The sequence below is a fragment of the Neovison vison genome, chromosome 4 (assembly GCF_020171115.1).
Source record: "Neovison vison isolate M4711 chromosome 4, ASM_NN_V1, whole genome shotgun sequence".
NCBI lineage: Eukaryota > Metazoa > Chordata > Mammalia > Carnivora > Mustelidae > Neogale > Neogale vison.
This window is the reverse complement of record NC_058094.1, coordinates 162719090-162730498: the sequence shown is the minus strand read 5'-3', so window position 1 is coordinate 162730498 and position 11409 is coordinate 162719090. Positions and strand designations below refer to the sequence as shown.

The 11409-nt window shown below is 43.2% G+C and overlaps 1 protein-coding gene across 1 annotated transcript in view; it reads right to left on the bottom strand.

Annotated features, from left to right (window-relative positions):
- Positions 1-2219: 2219 nt before the first annotated feature.
- ASB4 (ankyrin repeat and SOCS box containing 4) overlaps positions 2220-11409 on the bottom strand; it is a 63213-nt gene continuing 54023 nt past the window's right edge. The window contains exons 4-5 of the mRNA XM_044244528.1: positions 5998-6111; positions 2220-3957 (exon numbers count right to left, since the gene is read on the bottom strand). Coding sequence (XP_044100463.1) covers positions 3769-3957; positions 5998-6111 — 303 coding nt within the window. The 3' untranslated portion in view covers positions 2220-3768. The remainder of the gene's footprint in view (positions 3958-5997; positions 6112-11409) is intronic.

Here is an 11409-nt window from a genome sequence, read left to right as displayed (position 1 = left end):
CCTCAGGATAATCATGCAAAATTTTTATGACATAGATACCATCATTATTCCCATTTTATTATTGAGGAAACTGAGTCATGGACGAAGTGCATTGTTTTTCCTAGAAAATGGATCAGATTGGAAGGTTGGAAGTCAGGGGGCGCCTGGGTGGCTCAGTGGGTTAAAATCTCTGCCTTCGGCTCAGGTCATGATCTCAGGGTCCTGGGATCAAGGCCCACATCGGGCTCTGCTCCGCGGGGAGTCTGCTTCATCCTCTCTCCCTCTGCCTGTCTCTCTGCCTACTTGTGATCTCTGCCTGTAAAATAAATAAATAAAATTTTAAAAAAGAAAAAAAAGGTTGGAAGTCAGAAAATGAACCCAGGTAGACAGGTACCAGAGCCAAAACTCTTAATATCTAACCATAATGCATCTGTTTGTTCTCTGAGGGGAGTGACAATGAATTTCTTCCAGACACCAGCCACAGTATCTGTGTTTCGAAGAAAATGAGTGAGTAATTCGGACAGCTTTTCTTAAAGTTTAGGAAGTGCACCAGTTTAAAACTTCTTAAGTTCCTCACAATCGGAGGAGTAACAAAACCATGAGGCTCAGCTGTTCTTTCCAACATTGATAACCTGCTGCAAGTGGTTTGTTACTTTTCTTATCTGTACAATCAGTTTTCGACCGCTGTGTTTTTTATTAGAAGCCACTGGGTTCAGGATAGAAGGACAAAGTGGCAATGTAACACTACATGATTAAGAAATAGAACACAAGTGTGTCTAGATCCTGAGAAGGGGAGAAAGCTGGATAGGTGGTCCTCCCTCACATTAAAGATCTTTCCTCACATGTAACTCACAAAAGAGAAGAGGTTTGTTTTTTCAGGCCACTAAATGACTATTTACAGAAAGTTACAAAGGCAGCATGAGGACATCATTTCCTCTGTTGCTGTCACCTGGGGTTGTGTGAATGGAGAGAATGAAGAGGAATGAAAGGACCAGGAGGGCAGAGATGGAGACAGGCAGGAGAGAATGATTGTGGTAGCATTTCTTTATTATTATTAAAACGTGCTTTTTTTCTGGGGCACCTGGGTGGCTCAGTCGGTTAAGCATCTGACTCTTGATTTCGGCTCAGGTCATGATCTCAGCGTCTGAGGTCAAGCCGTGAAGCTGGGCTCCAAGGTCCCAGGGAGTCTGCCTTTCCCCCTCTTTCTTCTGCTCTCCCTCTGTCCCTCCCCCTCCTCTGCTCACAGGTGCCCACTTGCTCTCTCTAAATCAAAGAAATACATCTTTAAAACAAAACAAAACAAAACACTCTTGTTCCTACAGCCTGCCTTTTGTGTTTACTCTTTCTTTTGAAAATATTATTCATTTACAGGCTCATTTCCTCGTTCTCCTTTTCTTTCTAAACGTTGAAGACAGCAACGAAACATGTAGAGCTCTTCAGAGACGTCTCGCTGAAGTGGATTGGAAGTCTTATCGGTAGATAAACAACTCCCAGAGATGAAAGGAAACAAGAGCTTTATTTAAGTCCTCTAAGTAAAAGTTCAGAGATAAAGAGAAATAACTTCAAATGTATGAGTAAACAATTCAAAACAAGTAGGCACGTATTATGTGCTAATTAACACAAAGTGTTTAAGCACAAGCAAGCAGATTGAGAAACATCTCTTAATGCAGGGACCCCCCTCTTCGTTTGTCTTCAGCATTTTATTGACAACGACAGTGCATCACCAGTTTTTCAGCCAGAATATTCCTGAAGGTGAGGGCAACAGGCGCCCCGCCCAGCATTCTAGGATGTGTTCCAATACCACTTGCTGCAAACAATCTATTTTTTTGGAAGGATCAGTGTTTTTATATGATTAGTTTATACAAATTCAGCATCCTATTCCACAATATAAATCTTGTTTTAGTACAAATTAGCTTCAAAATATCTGAGTAAGACTGAAGAAAAACAGAAACATTGTTGTATCTGCTCATGGTTTCTCCAACAGTGCACAGGATGTGTAAGAATCTGGGTTTGGAAGCACAGTGTAGGTGGTGGGCTGTTGGAATATTTGGTAACATCTCTACTCAAAACTCAAGCATCTAAAGTTAACTAAGATGAAACCATGGAGTACCTGGGTGGCTCAGTGGGTTAAGTGTCTGCCTTCTGCTCAGGTCATGATCTCAGGGTCCTGGGATTGAGCCCCGAATTGGGCTCTCTGCTCAGCGGGGAGCCTGCTTCCCCCTCTCCCTCTGTGCCCTCTCTCTCTCTCTCTCTCTCAAAAGAAAAGGAAAAAAAAAAGATTTGTGTGGTTCTTCAACCACACAAATAAAAGAAACCTGCTCACCACTGGCAAACAGATTGGTTTGTGCTTAATTACTACTGCTTTAACTTCTAAAAAAGCGATGCTAGGAGGAAATGAGCTTACCTAAAAGTGATTAGCAAGAACAAATACACAAAACAAAATTGGCCTCATAAACCCTGAGGTCCAGAGGTTAATCAACTACATTTCACTTTCTGCAAACCACTAACTAACAAGCCTGATTGACACACTTATCTTTCCAAGTGTCTCAAACTTTAACCATTTTCAAAAAGTCTTTCTATTTGCTCTATCGGGAGCCAGCCATCGCTAGCGAAGTGCTCCTTATCTTCCAGCTAAAATACTCTGAAATGTCAGTCTATTACACAACGAGACCAAGTCACCAACTGAAGTTCTTCCCTTCACACTCCTCCTTGTACACGTCTTACTGAACTTCATGGTCGTGTACATGGGAGCCACAGAGTGTGCAATATTTTTTCCCAAGGACGGTACTAAATAGGAAATCCTACTAAAATAAAGAGTTTCTGGATGTTCAGAGAAACGGAAAGTGAATACATTTATACTAACAGCAGCGAGACTTCCCTCTATGTCACACAAGGCCTTCAATCTTTTCTATTCATGCTTAAAAGGAGACTCACACTTCAGGTCAGAAACATGACCTAAACACAAGCACTAAAAATGAGTCTGCACCCTGTACTGTTGCCCCTGACATTTGACAGTGCAGTTTCCTGCTTGTATGTCCGGATCCTCTGCTGAACGGTGAGATTCTGGAGACCAGGAGCCCTCGCTGGAGAGTCCTCATTGCGTCTCCAGCCTCTGGCTCAACCAGCATACGTTGAAATGTCTGTTTTTTGACTAGTAAGTGGATAGGTCTTCAATTTTGGTTTCTGCTTTAACTCAAAGATCTCCTTGTTTTGACGAGGCTTGTATGCTCTCTTCACCAAAAGTAAGTTATAAAGAGCTTAAAGTGGGCACAGGAGTTTGCAAAAGTAGTGACCATAATCTCTGCTAATTGATAACTAAGTGGTCGCGCGGGGGTGGGGGTTGGGGGAAGCCACTGAGATTAAGAGGCCAGTCACAAAGCCCATGATTTTGCCAAATGAACCATAATATAAACCTACCACTGATAAGGGAGAGAATGAGATTGGCTGTAAGAAAAACTTACAGAAAAACTGGGTCCCATTTCAAAATGAGATGATATACGAAAAATTTTATAAAAATATATCAGGCACCAAGTAAAAACACCGTACACATTAGTTACCACTGCTGTCAGTACCTTCTGGATACATTCTTGTCTTTGAGAATTCCTTAACTTTACTCCTTGTTTATTTCCCCTTACCATGATATCCCAGAATTAATGACAGAGCCTGTCAAGTGTTTTGAAATCCCTGAAGTGTTATAATCAACCCAAGTACCATTTTATTTATGCAAACTGTGTCTACCCGGTGAGTCCACTTAAATAGCTGGGATTGGGAACTTCTGTCTCATAAGGCTTAATAAATGATTCCCTCTGGTTCTAAAAGCAAGTACTTTTTCAATGACAACGGGAGGGAAAGCAAAGGAATTGCTCGGTGACATCTGTTGTGCAGCGTTCTTCGAATGGCGCATCTCGATAAATGCATGAGAGTCCTTGGAGAGTTACTGCACACAGTGAAGAGCGAGTGGTAAAAATCCCAGTATCTCTGTGAAGGAAGGCAAGACGGGTTAGAGGCAGGAAAGCCCCAGGGTTTACATCTAAAGAAATCAACAATGACGCATTTAGTCCCTCCTTTACACACAGTGGCAACTTTTTAGGGTCTCTGACAGTGAGACGAAATTAAACATGAAATTGAGACGGGGGCTGAGATGGTGACATGGGTGGAGGAAAGGGAGACGAGGGGACATAACGTGCTGCAACTCAGAACCCGGGAAATGAGATAAAAGATACTCGTGTGAACTGTCTGGGCCAGCGTATATCAAAACTGCAATTGGAAATTAATCACCATACTACTATACACCTTGGTGGCTCAGTGGTTAAGCGTCTGCCTTCGGCTCGGGTCGTGATCCCACGGTCCTGGGATGGACCCACAGGAAGCCTGCTTCTCCCTCTCCCGCTCCCTCTGCTTGTGTTCCCTCTCTCCCCGTGTCTCTCTCTGCCAAGTAAATAAATAAAATCTTTAAAAAAATACTACTGTCCACCATTTATATGCCTTATGTAGCCCACACATTCAGATATTTATTCTATTAATGACGCTGATGCAGATTATAAGTAACTTTTTAAGGGTAAGATAGTTCCAAAGTAGCAGAGTACGATTGCACCTAAGCCATCAGGCTCTGAGCCCGATGAACTTTGCATTCTGTGCCTGGTACCTCTCCACGCATGCTGGAGACAGCCTGTGACTGCTAACACCGAGGACGCGGTGGAAGGTCTGGTTGACCAAGGCAGCAAAGTCGGTTTGCAGGGTCCGAACTCAGCTTTGTCAATAGTTTTCTGCATGACTCATTAAGGATTTTTAATGTATTTAAAGTCTGAAAGGTAACCAAAAGTGAATGGAATGGGGGCACTTGGGTGGCCCAGTAGGTTAAGCATCTGACTCTTGTTTGGCTCAGGTCATGATCTCAGGGTCGTGAGATCGAGCCCCTCATGGGGCTCTATGCTTGGTGTGGCATCTGCTTGAGATTCCCTCTCCCTCTGTCCCTCCTGCTCATTCTCCTCTCTCTTTCTCTCTAAAATAAATAAATACATCTTTTCAAAAAAGCAAATAAAATAATCTACATGAAAGACTTATCTTCTGGTAACAATATAAACCTCAAATATTACTATTATTATTCTTATTACGGAATTACCTAAATTACTGAGGAGAAAGTAAAACTGTCACCTTTATACAAATGTTCAACTTGCACTTAAATGGAGAAATCCTCGGGCACCTGAGTGGCTCAGTGGGTTAAAGCCTCTCCTTTGGCTCGGGTCATGATTCCAGGGTCCTGGGATCAAGCCCCATATCATGCTCTCTGCTCAGTGGGGAGCCTGCTTCCTCCTCTCTCTCTGCCTGCCTCTCTGCCTCCTTGTGATTTCTGTCTGTCAAATAAATAAATAAATCTTAAAAAAAAATAAATGGAGAAATCCTCAAGATATTCCCAAATGCTGCATACATGATGCATCTATTTATTCTCACATCTGTGTTCTTTCTAAAGATTTTATTTATTTATTTGAGAGAAAGAGAGAGCAAGAGAGAGAACACACAGAGGGAGAAGGAGAAGCAGACTTCCTGCCAAGCAGGAGGGCCTGACGTCAGACTTGATCCTAGGACCCTGGGATCATGACCTGAGTAGAAGGTAGATGCTTAACCGACTGGGCCACCCAGGCGCCCATTTCGCACCCATGTTTTATAACCATTTGTCTTGCTGCATTTGAGTAGGTCTTTTTTTTTTTTTTTAAGATTTTATTTATTTATTTGACAGAGTGAGATCACAAGTAGACAGAGAGGCAGGCAGAGAGAGGAAGGGATGCAGGCTCTCTGCCAAGCAGAAAGCCTGATGCCGGGCTCGAACACAGGACCTGAGATCATGACCCGAGCCGAAGGCAGAAGCTTTAACCCGCTGAACCACCCAGGTGCCCCAGCATTTGAGTAGGTCTTAAAAACATTCTCAAGACCAGTTTTTTAATTAGAATTTTCTGCCCTACTACTGCAGTCTTAAACTATTTTATGGTGAAAACCACAGAAATCACGTGGATTCTTTACCTCCAGGTCATCATCGGGGATAGCTCTTTTCCACTTCACGTTCCACCTGATGTGTTCGTAGGCGTTGACGACAACTTCGATTGCTTTGGGACAAGAATGGCAAGCCTGTATCACCTGCCGAGGAAGCATACAGCATTATTTGTTCTAGGCACATCTATGATTCATTCATTCTCACAGAGACATCGAGAACTTACGGATCCCTTAGACTCCTTGGAACCCTGAAATGATTTCAGGAAGCCTCATGCCTTTGAGTCTTCAAACACATTGCTAGTCCCAGCGTAGGAGTGGAGGATTAATAATCACACTAACTTCCTTCAACGTTCAGGAACAAGTGAAAAAAGAGGAGCTAACCAAGAAGGGGGAGTCTGATGAAAGACACATTCTACTTTGCAACCCTCGCCCCTTCCCACCAGCTTCTGTGTCCACCGGAACACCTCTGGCTTCTTTCTGCCAAACTGACTCATCTCCAGAAGTCCTCTGAGTGTGGGCCATTTTCATGTCAAAGGGACCCAGATGGTTCTGCAACATTCCCCCAAACTGGTCCACAGGGAACCTGCCGCAAAAGTACTCTTGACTCCGAATTTACCCACCTTTCTTTCCTTTGTCACAGACAACCCAAACCAGCCAAAGACTTTTGCCTTTAAATTTTCTTATCGCTGGTTCCATTTTCCCCTTGGAACTCCAGAAAACATCTATCAAGCTCTCTGTGGAGTCCTCTTCAAGCCCCCTCCCTGGACGTGAGAGGAGGAGAAAGCCCCCCAGTGCTGCCATTGGAAGGGAGACATGCCTTTGCACCGAAACTACCTTCTTCAAAGAGTTCTTCCTGACTCCCAGTCCTTGCCATGCTCAGCCCTATTGTCATTGAGCAAAGGGTCACAACACTGCGTTTCCCCAACTCCTTTATGCGTTCATCACAAGTGATCCAGCATTGTTTTTTTTCCAACGTGGGCTGTTCAGAACCTACTGTCTTGAGGCCCCAGGCAAAACTGAGATGGAAAGATTATCATTCTAATGCCCAGTTCAGTGTGTGTATGTGTGTGTGTGTGTGCGCATGTGCGTGTGGTGTCACCTGAAAGGAGGGCCCATGTCAGGAAAGAGCTGATGTTAGGAGCATGTGGGACTGGAACCAGCGGACGGTCCCCCTGCGACGCCAGTCCGAAGAGCTCAGGACTGGCTTAGCAGGCAAGAGGACACTGTTACGTGTTCTAAGAGGCTTAGAGTCAACCAATTCATTTCATTAGGAGGCCTTTATCGAGCACAGTGTTTAGCCCTGTGACTGTAATTCTGAGACGTTTAAGACCTGTTTCTTGCCTTCAAGGGGTTTACAACCTAGTTGAAGAGAAAACACATACATCTTTCAAAGAGCGAGCAGTGTAAGTCAGTAAATGATAAAAGACTGGCTTAAAGATCATCAAGTGTCCCTTGAGCATCATGAGCAAAAGCACAGAGGAGAAAACAAGGATGTGAAGGGCAGTGAGCAGCGAGGAGACTGAGTGGGAGAGCGCCAAACCGCTTCGCAGTTAGCTTCATGGCCAGTCGCGAGAATGCAGGACAACCGGAGCTCTGAGAAAGCGTGAGGAGGGCTTAATGACTAATCAGCTGGGGAGTAAAGAATGCGGCTTTCGAGCCTGAGAACAAGGACACATAGGGGTGCCACTGACGGGAATGAGGAAACGGGAAGGCCGTGCTAGTTTGGGGAAGGTCAGATCATGGGCAGGAGCATATGTCACAGGCAAAGTCTTAATGTCGGTCAAAAATGTGCGCTATAATGGTCCACTGAGCAGGCCAAGATGGAGGTGGAGACTTGGGCACCATTAAAGGATGTGTTGGCCAATGCCACACAGCTCAATAATACTCTAAATGGGAATACATGGAAATGGTAGAGGACGCTGGTCTAAAGCCTGGGAAGGGGCCTGGGTGGCTCAGTGGGTTAAGCCTCTGCCTTCGGCTCAGGTCATGAGCTCAGGGTCCTGGGATTGAGCCCCACATTGGGCTCTCTGCTCAGCAGGGAGCCTGCTTCCCCTCCTCTCTCTCTGCCTATTTGTGATCTCTGTCAAATAAATAAATAAAATCTAAAAAAAAAAAAAAAAAAAAAAAAGCCTGGGGAAGCCTAACAGGCAGGAGAGAGAGGGAAAGAAAAAAGTTACAGCTACCATTTTTTGCATACTTGTTATGTGTCAGGGACTATGTTAAATCTTTGCGTATCTGCCTTGCTTGATCTTCAAACAACCCTATGAGGTTAGTTCTATACTTACACCCATTTTACAGATTTAAAATCTAAGACGGAGAAAGTTTAAACCCAAGGTTAATTAGCTAATAAATGATGCAGCTGGGATTCAAATTCAGGTCCCTATGACTCCAAAACTCAAAAGGAAATTGGGCCTATCAGAATGAAAAACATCAAGTGAGGAGAGCACTGGGAGGTGGTTTATCACCAGAGCCACAAGAATGACCGAGAGGAAGAGAGATTAGAAACCACCAGATCTGATTAGAAGGCCAGCTTACCAGGAGTTGGGTGGATTCAAACAGGGAGGGCTTAGACTATGAGAGACAGATAGAGGACAGATGCACAGTTGTAACTAGGCCTGACCCATCCTCATCTTTAAGACCTTGGCGTCACAGCATACAGGGTTTTAGAGACCCAATAAATGACTTTCCCTCCTGAGTTTAGAACCTATTAAAAAATGAGATGAGATCACAATGTCATTTTTATTACTCATAATACTAACTACATAGAAGATGTTGAATTATGGGACCACATCAAACTTCCCAATAGTCTACCCCAAGATTAAATTTGCATCCCCAAACTATGGGCCTCTGCCTGGTGTAAAGAGTTGTTCCCTGATTCCTACTCCCCAGAAGAACCAAGAATTCAGGTTTTCTCTAGGCACACAGTTAAGCGAGCAAGTTCAGTTCTTCTACCCAACTCATCAGTAGGTCAAGTGAAATAAGATAAGGTTGGGGACAGAAGTGGGTGGGGGTTTCCTTTTAGCAGAACTTCTCTTACAAATGCATAAGACAAAGGAGAAGGCAGCTCTTCTCTAATACAACACATCAAAACCCGGCTGCAATGGCCCAGACCCAGCAGGAATCAGGAGCAACAAAACATGGTCAGATGAAGCAGAGTCATCAGAGTGGGGTTATCAGGAAAGAAATATTTGTAATATACTGGAGCACAGTGTCAAAGCAGGATGCCTGGTCTCAGTAGAGGACTGTGTCAACGCAGCCAACAGGACAATCAGAGGGTCTCAAGAAGTAATAAGGCAGTCTTACTGAAACTGAGGTTTGAGTCAGTGGCGTGCAAAAATATGTTCAATAACAGGTCTTCTGGAAGAGAAACAACTGTGTGTATATTTATATGTACATAAATGCGATACAAATTTTTACTGATATAAAGAATGTGAAACCCACATTTTATGAATAATAAAATAACCAGTACTTTTTATTTCCTATTTTGCTGAGTTAATTGGTTCTCTCAGAATGCTTTCACTGATTTTTGTATCAATTTTGTATGGATATAAGATTGCATTCATAGCCAAAATCTATGTCTGCAAATGAAGAATACATGTGGTTATTAAATGAACGTTGGTTGGTAATTTTATTACACAAAAGAGTAACTGTTTCACAAATGAGAAACAATGAAGACCTATATTGGAACTTCACTCATTCATCAATAATATGAGTTACTTTTTTATTGAAATATAATAGTTTTTGAATACTGGGATCATAGTTCCCCATTTTTTTGTGCTATTTATAATGTCAGAGCTACCGATACTATATACTTTGAAGTTTAATCTGTGTTAGTAACATTCTTACCACTAATTTCTTAGGTGTAGACATCAGCAAAGCAATAAATCAAAGTCTGATCAATAGAATTTGCTGATTTCTGTGGTGTAAATCCTCCCATCATGGCTGATTCACAGCTACCAACCGGAGGTCAATGAATGCATGGTTGGGAAGAGATGGGTGGGAACAAATCATAATACACTCTTTCCACTGCACGGGCGTAACAGACCCAGGTAACATCAAGTACATAGGTATGTAGAGGAAAATAATTAAAAATACAAAGAAAATAATTAGAAAATAATGTTTTAAATGTTTATTATCCTTGTTTTTAGCAAACTCTATTTATTGTAAGTTTATTTAATTTTTTTTAAGATTTTATTTATTTATTTGACAGACAGAGATCACAAGTAGGCAGAGAGGCAGGCAGAGAGACAGGAAGGGAAGCAGGCTCCCCGCTGAGCAGAGAGCCCAAAGCGGGGCTCGATCCCAGGATCCTGAGAACATGACCTGAGCCGAAGGAAGAGGCTTTAACCCACTGACCTACCCAGGTGCCCCTTGATTTAATTTTTCATAATGGCTGCACTTAACAACCAGTTTGCATAATTCCCGGTAATTTCTCAGCTCTCGTGAGCCACCTTGAGTCCATGTCCAGCAGCCAGCTGCTTCCAGTTGTCCCATATTTAAGCCCAGGCAGAGGCCATCACAGACGACCGGTATGTATTGAAGCTCTACATCAGTGAGGGTGGCTGGATCCAAATGAGCACACCGTAAATACTTGCTTAACGCAGAGGAGCCATTCACGTGCCTATTCTGGGCACAGGGCACAAAGTGGAGCTGCTGACCATGGCCTTTTCAGCCGCGCCTCACCACACGAAGACCAGACCTATATTACCAACCCCTAAGTGGGTAGGGAGATAGGTTGAACCCAGAGACCCATGGCTCAAGGACCTCTGAAGAGTCCACATTTTCGTGTCTACAGAAAGTGTAGCCAGAAGGACTCCCATCTCAGTACCTGGCCCTTAGGATGGGAATTTCTCAGCACTTTGTCTTAGAAAATTAAGGCAACTGCGGCTGCTCTTTTCTCTAGAGCTGGGATGAGGATGACCGCTACGGAGCTCCAAGGGAAAGAGACAGACAAAATCTGAGGGTAATTAATTTGTACACTAGCTATAAACTATCACAATACCATTGAATGCTAGAGTTACAAGAGACCCTACGGATTAATCACCACCCCCCAATCCAGGGATGAGAAAACTGAAACCAGACAGGCACACCGTAAGCAGCGGCATGAGGACTGAACCACGTCTTCCTAATTTGAGTTCAGTGCTCTTTCAAATATATTCTGATTAACCTTGTTTTAATTTTTAGATAATGGCCAGTGAAATTAGTAGTTCCAGGACACAAATCTCACTGCACAGATATTTTGAAACAAACAAACAAACAAACAAAAAAACCCACACTCTTTAACATGAGGTTGAGTTTGGTTGAAATTTCAAAAGAATTCTCTTTTAAATGTAAATCTGTTTCTGGTAAAATAAACTTAGCAACCATCAGGAACCCCACATCCTTCTCTAAAGACCTCCAGATAAATCCTTTCTCAAAGGATGATCTGTGGTGAGAAGTATG